The 15931-nt window shown below is 36.8% G+C and overlaps 3 protein-coding genes across 3 annotated transcripts; all 3 read right to left on the bottom strand.

Annotated features, from left to right (window-relative positions):
- Window positions 1–1672: 1672 nt before the first annotated feature.
- Window positions 1673–5702, bottom strand: LOC141830329 (RGG repeats nuclear RNA binding protein A-like). Its single transcript, XM_074717774.1, has 6 exons — window positions 5357–5702; window positions 4677–5187; window positions 4444–4582; window positions 2320–2478; window positions 2154–2216; window positions 1673–2072 (listed from the first exon to the last, which is right to left on the bottom strand). Exons 1-6 carry the CDS (start codon window positions 5526–5528, stop codon window positions 1878–1880), a joined length of 1239 nt encoding a protein of 412 aa, XP_074573875.1. The 5' UTR covers window positions 5529–5702; the 3' UTR covers window positions 1673–1877.
- Window positions 5703–6844: 1142 nt separating this feature from the next.
- Window positions 6845–12018, bottom strand: LOC141830328 (putative LRR receptor-like serine/threonine-protein kinase At1g05700). The gene is made up of 10 exons (XM_074717773.1): window positions 11935–12018; window positions 11638–11709; window positions 11369–11440; window positions 11209–11289; window positions 9698–9846; window positions 9352–9608; window positions 9094–9220; window positions 8609–8677; window positions 8314–8500; window positions 6845–7413 (listed from the first exon to the last, which is right to left on the bottom strand). Exons 2-10 carry the CDS (start codon window positions 11703–11705, stop codon window positions 6996–6998), a joined length of 1428 nt encoding a protein of 475 aa, XP_074573874.1. The 5' UTR covers window positions 11706–11709; window positions 11935–12018; the 3' UTR covers window positions 6845–6995.
- A 108-nt stretch (window positions 12019–12126) lies between these two features.
- LOC141830460 (putative LRR receptor-like serine/threonine-protein kinase At1g05700) lies at window positions 12127–13719 on the bottom strand. Its single transcript, XM_074717894.1, has 3 exons — window positions 13560–13719; window positions 12938–13499; window positions 12127–12634 (listed from the first exon to the last, which is right to left on the bottom strand). Exons 1-3 carry the CDS (start codon window positions 13717–13719, stop codon window positions 12127–12129), a joined length of 1230 nt encoding a protein of 409 aa, XP_074573995.1.
- Window positions 13720–15931: the final 2212 nt, after the last annotated feature.

Genomic DNA, 15931 nt, shown 5'->3' on the forward strand with positions numbered 1-15931 from the left:
ATCAAATAGCCATTTTTTTAATAATTTAATAGATTTAGTAGGAACTTCTAATTTTTAAGGAATTTATAAATTTTAAAACTTACAATTAATTTAATATATTATGAATTTAACACACAACATAATAGTTGTTTTACTATGATAACTAAATAAGGCATGCTAATATTATTTATTATTTTAAGAAATGAAAACTTTAAAATATACCACTAAAAAAAATCATGATTTTACGTAGTGTGTTATATTGATAATGGGTTGATTTATTCTAAAAAATAAAAGTAAATTAGAGTTAAAATAGTAAAAGTTCATATTAAATTTCGTAATCATCCCTACAATTAAAACAAAATAAAAAAAAAAAGAATGTCCTTTTAATCAAATGGAAAGATTAGTTATAAAAAAAAAGTTAATTAAGCAAGATTTTGGTCTTGGACCTTTTTAATATCAGATTTGATCTCTCACAATCATATACTTCGTTACATAAACTTCCAATTGTTCATAGTTAGAGGAAAATGATTACAACCACGAGGGACACTTAGGTTAATAATATTTTTTGCATCGCTAATAATAAAGTACGATAATAAAAAATGGGACGGACTCCTTAGATAATTAAAGTTTAAATTTATTTAAGATACATTACATTTATGAAAAATTTATGAAGTTCGGTTATCAGTTGTGACTTATTTGTACTTCCTGATTTATTATAATAGTCGGTGGGATAATAAAAAGTGAGACTGACTCTGTGGATAATTAATTTAAATTTCACACATTACACTTATAAAAAATTTATGAAATTATATTATCTACTCATTTTTGATAACTGATAAAAAAAAATTTATGAGATTGTAAAAAATTTATGAAATTACATTATCTACTATTTTTGATGACCGATAAAATTTTTTTATGAGATTGAATCATCCTCATCAACATTAGTTGAATAGTAAAAATTAAATATTTAAATTGCCAAACAAAAAAAATGTGATCTTGATGCAGTTAAATCAAATTAACTTTATATTGTTTAACCTACCTCTAAAATAAATCAAATCGTTGAAATAAATCATATTCAAATTTGACTTAATTTTGATTCACACGTAGCCTGGATGAATTGTTTAAAATATTTATTTATTTTAAAAGCTTGTTTATCTATTTACAAATTTAATAAAATTTTTATTAATTAATATTATTTATAAATTTTATCTACCATTATTCAAAAAAAATCACTATCTGTATTCATAAATATTAATAAACTAAATACATATATATTTAAACTTATTTATTTATCTAATAAGTTATTAAAACTTATTCATTTAAATAAATATAAATAAACTCTTATGAAATCCAACATCAAATCAAAGAATAAAAAAACAAAACAAGTATCATGCACCAAGGGATCAGAAATCTGACATAAATGTTAAAGAATGCAAATCTTGGCAGATAAAAGAAAGTTCAACCAACTACTAAAACAATTTTTGTTAAGGAAAAAAAATAGGACTCTGAATGATCAAAACTGAACTTACTAAACACTGTTTTAATGCAAATTAACAAAGCATGCTGCTGACGAGAGACGGCTGTCAATATACATAAGTTGAAAAGATGAACTAAATAACCCACACAATGTTACTTCTCAGGAAGCAAAGCAAGTCTTAGATTAAGAACTAAGGGAAAAAAATAGGACTCTGAATGATCAAAACTGAACTTACTAAACACTGTTTTAATGCAAATTAACAAAGCATGCTGTTGACGAGAGACGGCTGTCAATATACATAAGTTGAAAAGATGAACTAAATAACCCACACAATGTTACTTCTCAGGAAGCAAAGCAAGTCTTAGATTAAGAACTAAGAATCTCGGAAATTGGCACACAGTTTGGAAGACTTGGAGTTTCTCTATTTCCCGCCGAGTGTGGGAAACTGGCCGGGATCTTCGATCGATGGGGCTTCGGTGATATAGTTTGTGCCCCTGCCTCCAAAACCACTTTCGAATGGTGCACGGTTACCCCTTCCCCTTCCGCGTCCTCGGCCACCTGAACTGTAGTACTGTTTGCCATCGCCGGTCTTGAAGAACTCATTGATGTTCAAGGGCTAACAACAAGGAACTCAAGGACTATTAGTGAAGAAAGGAGAGAAATTTTGAGAACAATAACATCAAACGACAAGTAACACCTTTCTGCTCTTTTCATCACGATCAGCATTATCTTTTCTTTTCCCTATATCCTTGTCAGAACCCTGAAAGATGAGTTGATTGAGAAATTGCAAAGGATGATTGTGGAAAAGTGATGAAAAGTAGGAGAATTTGTGGATGAAAGGTCTTGGAAGCAGGCAGGCATACCAACTTAACAAAAATAGGGTCTATTTCCTTTTTTGTTGCTAGCAGCTGCATTGCCTGCAAATCCTTGTCGACTTCAACCTTCCGCTCCTCAGCTTTCAGAGCAAGCAAGGCTTTTCTTTTCTCCTCCTTTACTTTCTCATATTCTTCCAAAGTCATCTCCTACACAATAGAATTGAACGATTCAGGTTGTTTAATTATTAATTTCTATAATTAGATTGGTAGAATTAAAAAAGAAAACAACATACCACAAGAAGGTAAACAAGGCATCAAAAAAAATACAAGAAAATCCAAGTTGAATAATCACACACTGAACATCTCTAAATTATTTAGCTCACAGAATTCCACATTAAAAAAACACTTTAACTTGTAATCATAGAAGATCAATAAAAATCACCAATTATGCAGCTAAAAATATCTTTTAGTATTAATGAGGTTCAGCCAATTGCTTGCATTAAATAGAATCTAATATCATTGGAAGAGGTGGAGAAGGTGCTCATGGATTGTTTTCTGCATTGATCTCTATATTGCTCTACAAGGAATAGCAAACAACACTCAAAGTATCAGTTATGACAAAACTCTCCATAATGCTCTACAAGATTTAGAAGCCAACATGTGACGAAATTGAATCTTAGAGCAAAAGGGACTAAAGGTCTTTTGCAAATTGATAGATGCACTTAATTAACATTATGCTATAATGAATACAAAATCAATGTTGTAAAACTGGACTTCAAAAAAACCACAAAAAGTACATAACGTAGCAATATTAACAAAAGCTTACTGAAGAACAAAATAATATAATGTCCTATGTGTGGTAGCTTCCTCAATTAAAAGCATGACAAGAAAAAAGACATGCCAATACCTTGATTCTGCCACATGCAAATTGTTCTAGGCTGGGTGAAATAGAGTATTTGCATACACATTTGTAACATTTATTACAAAAGATGCAAGACCCCTTGGATCAGCCCCATATATAAAAATCTAAATGAAATATTCAAAAAATTTAACATATTATCGTCATGTATGGCAGCTTCCTGTATTGAAGCATGAAAGAAAATCATTCCAATACCTTGATTCTGCCATAGAAAAATAGCTCTAGGCTGTATGAAGAGTACTTGCATATACATTGGTTTGATTCACCATGCAAAACCCATTGAATCAGCCATATAAAAGAAACTGAAACTAAACTTCATGACATTCATATATGCAAAGTGTCAGGACACTGGAAAAGTACCTCTTCTCACACAAATAGAGATGCAACACTATTTTTCAACCCACATAGAAGAGGGAAGAAAGCAACTCAAACCTTGAGGAATGGAACCATCACTTTGAAACACATTGTGAAAATTTCAGGAAAGCATGCAACTGACACTTTAAGAGTTACACTAAAGAAAAAACCAGATGTGGAACAAGCAAGATTGAAATTCTTAGACCATTCAATACTAACAAATGAATCCAAAACGAACTCGCAAAAAGGAAAAAGGGTGTTTAAGATAGTAAGGGGAATCATTGCATGAGCAATATCTCCCTCATTCTCACACAAAGGGTTTTAATGGCAATCAATACAAACTGAAAACAGAGCACCATACAAAGCACGCCATACACAAAGAATAGCAAACACATGAATACACCATGGCCACTAAAATATCCATACAATGTCACTGAAAGCAATCACACTATACCATTTAATGTGTACAATAAGCTGACAGGATTTTTTAAACAGAGATACCAGAACAGCAAAATAAACACACGTTCAAGAAAACAAAAGGATAGGACTCTCCTAAGTAAACTACTTCTCGCACAGATTTCGAATACTAACAAAGAGAGATGTACCGAGTATCATTTGCAATGTGCAAGCATGAGAAGGGAAAAAAGAATATTGACTGCACACTAAGTCACTGTGTACACAAACAACAAAGATAAGAGGTGAATCATGCAAGTTGTTCACCATGGAAACCTGCTTTTAGACTATGAGCGTCAGCCAAACTTTACAGCATGTTTGGAAAACCCAACCACCAAAAATGGCAGACGTAATAGAAGTGTAAAGTATGATCTTTATAGAAATCATATCTTGTTTTAACATCACAATATAATCAATGATGAATGAACATTATTTTTTGAGCTAACCTTATCCTCTTCCTTATCTTCAGTCTCATTAGTTGTGCCTTCCTTATCCTTGCTCTCCTCAGTTAAAGGTGCATTTTCCTGTTCAGCATGGCCCTCAGTTGGCAAATTTTCATCAGACTTGATGACATCATCCTTTTCCCTATTTATTAAATAATTGCGCATACAAGAATAAGAATTAGTAATGCTGCGAGAATACTGCTAGAACTTTTACTCAGTGAGAGAAATATCTTAACTGTGCAAGTGTCTCATCAGTAGCAGTTCCCCAGTTGCCACGCCCTCCACCTTGACGTTTCATCTCCTCGCCACGGCCGGTGCCACTCCTACGCTCAAACAGCCTGCGTGGAGGGCGTTCAGAGTCACCTCCAGATTCACCATTTCCATAGCCACCACGGCCACCGTATCCACCACGACGGCCGCCACTGAACGGCTGGTGTGGGGGGCGTACCCTCTCAGGCTTGTCAACCTCACCATCTTCACCACCACCGCCACCGTATCCACCACGACGGCCGCCACTGAACGGCTGGTGTGGGGGACGTACCCTCTCAGGCTTGTCAACCTCACCATCTTCACCACCACCGCCACCACCACGACCACCACCATAGGGCCGGTTATACCCATTCGAGTTCTCATTTCCGAAGTCACGATTTGGGCCTCGTCCACCACCTCGCCCACGGCCAGGTATGCCACGGCCATTCCCACCACGTGTTGGTGCCACATTGTTCCTCGCTTCCTTCGACTCCCTCACTGTGTTACAAGCATTCCCAAATCAGAAAGAAACCTTTTTGTACCAAAAGACGATACTTTCCCCACTAATCCGAAATCACGAAAACCAAAACACAAGATCGATGGTGAAGAACCATAAGGAGCATCTCTTCAAGAAAAACAAATCCGACAAAATCTACTAGAAACTAACCGGCCTGTGAAGGGGGGAGCGGTTTCGTGGGAAGCTTCGCCACAACCGGACTGACGGAGGCTGGCACAGCGGGCTTTTTGGCCGCCAACTTCTGCTGCTGGACGGCGATGAGCTGCGATGGGTCATCGTTGTCGTCTTCGCCCAGTATGTCGAAGGGATTGAGGGTAGCCATGACCGCAAGATACCGTCCAAATTCCCAGCCTCAGAACTAATGTACGAAATTAGCACAGCCGCCGCAGGGATGCAATCGCCATTAGAAAGAGCAAGCGATCGACGAAGGGGGTGGGATAGGCGAGGCAAAACCCTAGCCGCAATCTTCCTGCACGAATGGGCTTTCACGCCCGAAGCGAAAGCAAACCCAATCCCGAGCCGCCCACTCTCCACGATATTTAAACTGGTTGGGTGACCGAAATGACGATAATAGACACACCGCAGAGGGCAATCTTACCGTCCTTTGACGGAAACAAGCAGGGGTAATTTAGACATATCAATAATCAGGCGACGTGGATCATATCGGGCCGATGATACAGAGTAACGGGCGGTTGAGATTTATTCAAGGTTTTTACGGAGGCGTCATTGATTGGGCTTTTTAGTTATGGACCAAGCCCATTGTAGAGCCCAGGGAGCACTAAGATATCCAATCCGTACATTTTGTGCAATTTTCAAATTTAGTATTAATTTGTCCATTTTTATATAGAGTTGTCATTTTGGATTAGGCCAGTCAGGTTGGTCCATTCGCCAAACAATTTAAAAGGATTGGATTAAAATTTTATCAATCCATTTTAAGGGGGGTTCAGATGGATCGACCCGCCTATGCCCGCAACCCATGTGGATTGACCCACGGATTGAGAAAATTTATTTTTTTTCAAAATATAAATTTAAAAAAGAAAATTTAATGAATTAGTGAACTTGACCTATTTAAATGGTAATTCAAATTTAAAATTTTCAATTTGACCCGTTTAAACTTTTAAACTGCAATCTAAACTTAAAATTTTTAATATTTTCTATATTTTTTTATTTGTTGACAAGTGCATGGATTGGCCCGGATAACTCACGACCCGTCTTAAATTGAATTGGGTTGAAAATTTTTCAACCCGCCAAGTTGACGGATCAATCCACCCCATCCTGCCATATAATGAATTTCTGACAGATTGACTCGTCCGTCATGAATTGGGCCGTTTGACAAATAAAGCAAGCAAGCAAGCAAAATTTAAAGATTTTTCATAATTTTTTATATGAAATACAAATATTAAAGGTAAACCATAATTAAATCTTTCTAAAGACGAATCAAAGGAAAACACTATCCATATTGAATAAACACTATAGCTAAGGATATTCTCTCACTTCGCTATGAGATTTCTCATGCTTATTTATGCATCCATTTGTACATACTCTTCAATGTCAATAAGGAGAAACTGAACAGAGAGGGTTTTATCATCTTATCTTACAGGATTGTATTATTGTTTGTTTTGTCTTCAAGAACCACATGATAATATGATACACCAAGAAGCATTCATTCAGTCCTTCCAGTTATCAGAATAATTATAGCAGACCACACAATGAGAAAAGCACACCATTTCAATACAACACTCTGTTGAAGAATCTCGCATCTCATAGAGGGAAAGTCGAGATTTTCAATTCATCTTGGACTTAGGTGATGGTTCGACCCTTCTACTTCAAGCGCGCTAAACTGGATGGATCTTTCACCTTCGACATTCCGGTCGGTGCCATTCTCACTTGTAGCCTCAAGTTCTATGCACACCTTGAGCCGGTTCACAACATCGACTATCGTTGGCCTATCAGCAGAGGTATCTGCTGTGCACTGCATTGCAAGATCTGTAACACTCTTTATGGAGTTGCAACTGAATGATCCGCGAAATCTTTTGTCAACTACAGCGCCGATGTTCCCTGCGGCGATATAAGATGCCATATATGGAACTATGTGAACCTTACTTCTGCCGGACTGTATGGCTCGTTGGCCAGTGATTAGCTCCAAAAGGACCACTCCGAAGCTATATATGTCACTCTTCTCCGTAAGCTGGTAAGTCGTATGGAACCTGATACAACAACTAACAGTAAGTCTCAATTATTCGAGGTTGATCATAAAGATCTTATATTGTCAAAGAATCACCAAAACCAAACAAATTAAGGTATGAAAATGTGAAAACTGTTTTGCCTCCAAAGTAGATACAATAATGTACAAAAGTCTATTTGCATTAGTACAAGAGAATGAGTTTAGATTTCTGTAACAGTTCGTTCTGAAACCAAGTAGTATTTTGCTACAATTTGAATGAATTTTGTCTCTTTAGTATATTGCAATACTGCAGTGAAATTCAAAAAAAAGGGAATGGTTGAAAACATAACGAAAAGGACAAATTTCAAGCACCATTCTTGCTAGTTAACAAAATATCTAGTACTTCTAGAGCAGAAGTTGTAATAATTCAGAGTTTATCTACAAATTCGATAGCCTACCCTAGTGCATATGCTGCCATTTGTTAGAAATATCTACACAATTTGTAATCCAACAAAATAATTCGAATGTATCATGGACACAGATATGTCAAATTCACAATGACGAGTGAAAGTTTGGATATACTGGATGACTGCCCTAAGATACAAACAACTATGCATTTCCATCAAGAATGATTGTTAAGTCTGCTGAAGAGTTTTTTCCCCACTTGGGATCGTTGAGAATCAACAGACATTATAGAAAGAAAAGACGAGTGGTTGTAAATGAATATCTGAAGATCTAAAGAATTTTCCATTTCATAATTAAACTTTAATTTAAAATCTGGAAAAACAATCAACCTTTTTAGGACTTCTATACATCAGTTGGAAAATTAGTGATTTTCCATCAATGAAAAGTGCAAGAACATTTCCATTTTAATTGATCACAAATCATATCACCCTTAATAGGATAAACAAACACAAAATATACAAAAAAAAAATAGACGTACTCTGGGTCAGTGTATCCTGGGGTTCCAACCATTTCGAGGCGGGTGACATCTGTGTTATTGCTGAAAGATTTAGACATCCCATAGTCTGTTAGCTTGGCCTCAAGTTTTTCGCCTAAAAGAATATTGCTGATCTTCAAATCTCTATGTATTATAGGTGGCAGGCATCCTCGGTGCAGATAGTCAAGTCCTGCATTTTTTTTTTTTGAAGCAAGAAAGAAGCGAGGACATCATAAAAGTTGCCACAAGTTATATATATATATATATATATAAAGAGCAGAATAATATCATTGAACACCTTGAGCAGCTTCCAATGCAATCATTAGACGTTCTCTCCAACTCAAGGTTCTAGATAAATCGTCCCTACCTGTATCATACCATCACCAAAATCCACATCATGTTCAGATAGAAGACCCAAGTGCCTAGTCACTAAATACGTATTACACTTCTTATTGCTACAATTTTGAGATTTCTTAGCAGTTTTTGCAAAGGAAAACCTAGTTGGAAGAAGGGTGTCAAGAAGCAAAATAAAGATTTTTTGTCTTTAATTGTCTCCAGAGGTAATAGATTCACACATGATCATGAACATAAATAAAAATAATGATGATAGAAATGTTCAAACATGATCTTATAATGTAATAAGACAAGTTATCACTTTCATAGTATAACTCTCCATATTACTGATCAATGCCTGTTTTACCTAGATAAAAATCATCCATGTCCAGAATAAAAACATAAAATCTTCAGAAACGTATTTATGCAGGCAATGCTCTTGGAGAGGACCTTGGAGATGATTTTTGAGGCTTCCCTGGGGCATGTACTCATAAACAAGTGCTAGAAAAGTTTCATCTCTGCAGTAGCCCAGGAGAGAAACCAAATTCCTATGATGAATCCTTAGTAACTGCCTTGCCTACAATTGAAATTTCATTCTGTCAATTGAAATGTATTGAAACAGCCTTGAGGAATTTGATGAACTGTTCATAATTTCACAGAAAACCAATTTTGGAAAATTAAGACTCATAATATTTCGGAATAATTTACCTCAAATTCAAATTCTTGGGTCTGCTGCGAAGTAGATCGTGAATGCACTTTGACTGCAACTTGAGTAACACTGTCCAAATGGCCTAGATAGAATGTCCCAAAAGCCCCTTTCCCAATGACTTGAGCAAAGTTATTAGTAATTACTTGCAGATGATTGAAAGTGAATTTCCCACCAGCAACTTGTGGATGTGGTTCATGTTCAGTTTTCTGAGCTATGGTTGCTTCAGTATGTCGTGTCACATTTGATGCAACCAAAACTTTTGACAAAAACAAGGAACAAGATGAACTTACAGAAACAAAAATTAACAAAAGAATCAGAGACACAAATTCTCCTCAATAGTATTACCTTTTCCCCTTTTTCTCAGACAAATATACCATCCTGCCAGTGTAAGTATCAATAGCAACCCAAGGACAGCACAACAAATAACCACAATAATAAGTGTGTTTATCTTCTTTTTACTCCCAGTGTTGCCTGGAATTGTGTGGTTGGTGAACCTAGCATTTAGAAATTTAATATGTAATTTAAGTCTTTACTCAAGAAAACAACAAAGTTTGCTGCTTAGATATTACCTAATTATTAAAAATGTAAATTTTCATTCATCTTTATGCAAAGCTTAAACATTCCCATTTATAAACTACCTAATTAATGAAATTGTAGAGCTTCTTTCATCTTTATGCAAAACATTGCAATCAAGAAAATATTCAGAATAGAACAAATGATATTGCCATCAAAGAATTGAAATTCTAACTTTTCAGCTTGGTAAAAGTACTAGCTTCAAGCAAACACAAGACTTCAATTAACTCTGGTGTATACCTCTTCCTATACATTACGACAACTTTCAGCCTGACAATATAACTGTATCATATCAAATCAAAATATTACTGAATTGTAACAACTGGCAAAACAGATTAACTAGCATTCACAAAACCATGATAAAATCTCATGGTTCAATTTGCAGATTCAAAATCCATCCACTTTTCTAACAAGAATCAATTGCTTATTATCAGCCAAAGCAGAATACTTCTACATCCATCTTTAAGCTTGAATTCACAATCTAACCAGTTAATATTACCGTGGATTACGAGGTCAGAAGTCAGAGTAACTGGTATGATATGCAGCTTCCTACTGTTAACCTTCATCAGTTTGTGTTTGCTAACTTTACCTGTTTTTTACTTCTCATGTTCAAGTTGATGCTCCTGTTATGTATATTTATTTTGTACTTCTATCCTTGTGGATAACCAAGCTTTTAGTCAAATTTCGTATCAATAAAACCAATGCACCGATTCTGCAATGGTAAGGGAGATTGGTTTCATCATAACTCCTCATAAATTGTAAGTACGCTTTTATATTGAGATTGGAGGAACTAATGTGTTATCTAGGAAATAGGCAACACATGTTAGCATAAATGAATTTTTAACTACTTGAATGATAAAAAAATGAGTATAGGTAAGTGATGCATTACCAAATGCATACATAAAAGTGGCAGACCCAACCTAGCTAATTTATGCTATATTCAATATTTAAGGGGGCAATTATGATTCTTCCTATAATATATACAGATTTCTATGGTGTAAATTCTATGGAAGGTGTCTTCTTTACCTTCAAATTACATGCAAGTTCATCACATGCATTCGTTTGGTAGATGGTTACCATAGTACTTGAAAATTTTAAAAGTACGGTATATGATGTAAAGAATGGTAATACATGATGTAGAAAATCGTAGCATATTATATAATGAACTATAGTATATTATGTAAACAACCCACATATAGATCTCTACGATACTTGAAAATGGCCAATCCCTTTAAACAATGAGGAATAGATCTAAACCTGGAGATTACAGAACTAAAACAGACCTTAGGATAAGTGAACCCTCTTCTGATCTTTTGAGAAGAGAACTGGGAATTGATCCAGTAAAATTGTTTCCAGTCAAATTCCTACAAGACAACATTTTGTCAGAGCTTATATTCTATACCACTAACAACATAATAAAAATGATTAAATTTTTCCACTTACAAGACTTTGAGAGATGACAGATTCCCAAGAAAATCAGGCACTTCCCCCGTTAAATTATTGTAAGACAGGTCCCTAAAATTTAACATAACAGAAAAAAAGAAATTCATAGCAGTCTAACTGATCCTGTCATAATGTATTTTCCTTATCGAGAGAACATGGTGGTATTAAAAAATTAACACCAAAAGCAACTTAGAAAATATGGCGGTCTCTGTAAATTAACACCAAAACTAACTAGCTTTAAACAACAGGACAATAGGCAAAATCCTTACAAGTACTCAGAGGCATCGAGCAAAGCAAAAGAATCTGATATGTTTCCAGTCAATCCACTCAAAGACATGTTTCTGAAAGGAAAAGATGCAGCTTGGTTAGCAACATAATAACAAAAAACTCATATTCCCATTCTGTGTGTTCAAGAATGTTTTGTTTTAGTTCTCAATGCATTTTGACTCACATGAATATGACCAAACATGCAGCTCTGTTAGCAAAATAATAACAAGAACCTCATATTCCCGTTTTGTTGTATGTTCGAGAAAGTATTTAGTAGTTCTCAATGCATTTTGACTTACATGAATACGACCCTTAGAGGTGAATGACTACAGTTCAAGCCAACCCAAGCATATTCCTTTGGAGCACACGGATCGCCCTGCCAATTTTTCTTAACCCGATATTCTTCTTTGATTGCCATCATGGCCTCAACTAGTTACCCCCCAAATCCAACATTGGAACACATCATTACAAACGTTAGATATAATCTTACCTCAATCAAAGAGAGAAAATCTCGGATACATACCATCGTTGGCGTCAGTGGCATTCTCCCTGAGGTTCATCGCGTAGTACACCTCGAGGGCGTTCAAGATGGGCGGGAGGGTGGAGCTGAGGGAAGAATTGAGGACAAACTCGTACTTGGACGAGCCGGTAAGCGGATGGACGTTGTATATGTAGCCTGCAGAGAGGTAGGGTGGCCGGTAGCCCCTGACAGCCAACTGGGAATTGAGGTAAAGATCGAACAACCGCGAGGCGTTCGGAGGAAGGAGCTCCACCTCGGCGAAGTGCAAGGCGAAGTAGAACTCGAGCAGCGCGGTGTCATCGCGAAAGGAGAACGAAAGGGGAGTGTCGGCGTCGGTCGTCGCCGCGGTCTGGAGGACGACGGAAGGCGCCTCGAATTGATCGTCATCGCCGGAGACGATCGGCCACGTGGTGGAGATTGTTCCCCAAAATGGCTCCTGCAGCGGCTCCCAGAGGCGGTCGTAGTCGTCTTCAGGATACCTTTTTACAGGATTTTCGTAAAATAAATAAAATTAGTTTATGCAATAAAATAAAATGTCAATGAAAATTTCATTTTTTTTTGTTGTTATTTTTATTTTTTTATTTTTTATTTTCTATTTTCTATCTCAGCAGAATAAAATATTTATTTATTCGCAAATCGAGCCCGATATGAGTCAGACTCAACCCGGTATGCTACAAAAAGATGCCAACCGGGCTGGCCTATTGGGCCGATATGGGTCAGACTGAAAAACCCGGTATGCTACAAAATGGGCCAACCGGGCTGGCCTATTGGGCCGAGTTTACCTTACTAAAGTGGTTCCGCCCAGGTTGAGCCGCCAGTGAAGAGCTAGCGGCTGCTCGGCGGTGACGTTGGAGTAAAGCGCCGCCTTGAGAGGCCTCAACTCCAGCGACGAGATGAACGGAACGCCGCCGCCGGTGTTCACCAGGCAAACCCACGCGAACTCCGCCGCCGCCACGAACAACGCCTCCGCCGTCGTCAAGTTCGACGGGCCGCTGACGTTGACGCGCCGCCACAGGTCGACGCCCAGGTGGACGTCGAACTGCAGCGGCGTTCCGGCGGTAGCGTCGTCCTCTCCGTCGTAGTTCCCGTACAGGAACGCGGCCCTCACCAGGTATTTCTGCCCCTTGACGAGCGGCTTCAGGGTGTAGCAGTTCCGAGCGCCGTCGGGGAAGCTTCTCAAGGTGAGAAGCTGCTGGTTTGCGAGCGACGGCGTGGAGTACACCTCCGAGATGTTGTAGTTGATCCCGGCGTCGGTGAATCGGTCGTCGGAAGCGTAGTGGATGCTGGTGATGCCGTCGACGTAGCTGTGATTGCCAGCCATTCCGCAGTCGATGCTGATAAAGCCTGCGATTAAAGGTTTTGTTAAAGCTTTGATTGAAGAATCTAATAATTCATAGAACAGACCTTCAGTTGAAGACTGGGCTTCAACTCCAGTTGAAGCAGAGAAGATGATCCATAATAGAACAGCAAAACCAAAGTAGCTGTGTCTCTTCTTCATCTTCTGATGATGCCCATGGCAGTTGAGGACAAGCATTTGAAGAGGCCAATCTTGGAGGTCAACCATGATGTTTAAACATTCTTTAAGCATTGACATGATAAGTAGCTATCAAAATGGAATAGAAGCAAAGTGAGCAGAGGAAGGAAGGAGATGTTGTCATTCACTGGAGCAGGAACTGGTCTTCTCTTGTACATTAACAGTTTTTTAAATCCATCTGCAGATCGGCAGTTGCTAAATAACAAAAGTAAACCTTCTTGATTGAGATGTGAAGCAAACAGAATACCTGATGAGAAAGCTGAAGTCCACCCTCTTTGTTTAGATCCTGCTTCAGTTGATACTCGTCAAACTCCTAACCAGAGTCATTGCCAAGGATTGAGGAACTTGTATCTTAACACAAGGAGCCAAAAATAGGGAATTTTTTCTGTAAAAAAGAGATGAGGTTATGAAAATACAAGAGGCTTGTTCCAAGGTGAAATGGAAGAACATACACTAGTTTTTGCCATAGAAAATAAAAGTATCATCTACACTCCATCAAATACAATTTTGCTTCACACAAGTAACGACATGTAAAAAGCTACACGAATGAATTTGAAGCAAATGATATTTTGAACCTTAACAACCACTATGATGCAGTTTTAAGAGGGAAGAGTCAAGCAAACCCTTGTTTATCTTGCCGTTGGTCCAGAAATCTCAGTCATTCTAGGCATTCCTATCTCAGGAACACTGTTCGAGCTTACATTGCTTACTTCTGAGTATAGATTCCCACTGCATACGACTGTGTTCAGTGTTATAATGAGAGTTCTCTAGTTCTAAGCTTTCTTTTAGCTGCATCACAACTTCTATCATGGTTGGCCGTTGTTGGGACCTTTGTGCCGTGCATTTCAACGCAATATCAGCACACTTCCAGACATAATTTATGTCATACTTCCCTTCCAGCTTAGGATCTACAACATCCTCAATGTTTCCTCTGGCAAGTTCTTGAGAGTATGTTCCTCCCTTATAGTATTTACATGATGTACCTCACCCTTCTTGAAAGTGCTATTGTTGTTGGACAAAATCTTTCATGATTTATCCCCTTTCAAAAAGTGTGGAACTGTCTTAAAGAGTCGTCAAAGTGACGATTTTATCTTTTGCTAAATTAAGAATGGAATGCGAGTGAGTAGGAGAATGTGAAATCGAAAGGTTATGCTTTCGGTTTTTCAGATTGAAATTAGGATCATGGATGGAGTCTAAACCAAGTTTATTAGTGTTTAATAAGATAAGCATTTGGCATGAATCTAGTTAGTTATGAAGAAAGGGTAATCAGCCCATTTGAATGCTTGGATGAATACAAATCCTATTACAAATTCCAATCCATCTACAACAACAACAATTAATGGTAGAATTTGTGTGCATTCATTTTAAATAAAAGAATTGTGACATCTGAGGGATGTTAATTGCTGCATTGATCTTAAGAATTTGATGTCATTAATTGAGTTGTATTTATAAGACTTCTCAAGATTTGATCTCCCCGTACTTAATGATTAACTTAAAACTTATATATGTGTAAAATATTTAAAAGATTGAAAGAACTTGACGATCTTTTTAAAAAGTTAATTATGTCAAAGAAAAATATGATTTTGACATTGACATTAATTCTATCGATTACGATTTCAATTGTAAAGAGAATATTTTCTGTCATGAGAATTATGAAAAATAAGTTGCACAATTGAATGAATGATGATTGGATGAATAATAATCTTATTCTCTATGTAGAGAAAAATATATTTCTGGCAGTTAATAATGAAACTCTTTATGATACATTAGAATTATAAGATTTAATACTTTTACTAATTTTTTTTTGGGAAACATTTTTTGTAGTGTTTGAAAACAATGGCTTCCACAAGTCTCAATTTTTGAATTTAAATGATCTTAGATATCAAATATACTAAAACAAAGTATTGATGAGGATTGGCTACACTGAACATTTGCCTAGGATTGACGAATTTGTATCTTAACACAAGGAGCAAGAAAATAAGGAATTTTTTTTTGTAACAAAGAGATGGCATGGTGAAAATACAAGATGCTTGTTCCAAGATGAAATGGAAGACACATACATTAATAGTTTTTGCCATAGAAAATAAAAGTATCATCTACACTCCACCAAATACTTTTTCCTTCACACAAGTAATAACATGTAAAAAGCTACACGAGAATGAACTTGAAGCGAACTACATTTTAAACCTTAACAACCATTATGACACAGTTTTAAGTGGGAAGAGTTTGTGCATACCCATGT

Source organism: Curcuma longa, chromosome 6 (genome assembly GCF_044706935.1).
Source record: "Curcuma longa cultivar G26 ecotype Majalengka, Jawa Barat chromosome 6, ITB_CL_G26_1.1, whole genome shotgun sequence".
Lineage (NCBI taxonomy): Eukaryota > Viridiplantae > Streptophyta > Magnoliopsida > Zingiberales > Zingiberaceae > Curcuma > Curcuma longa.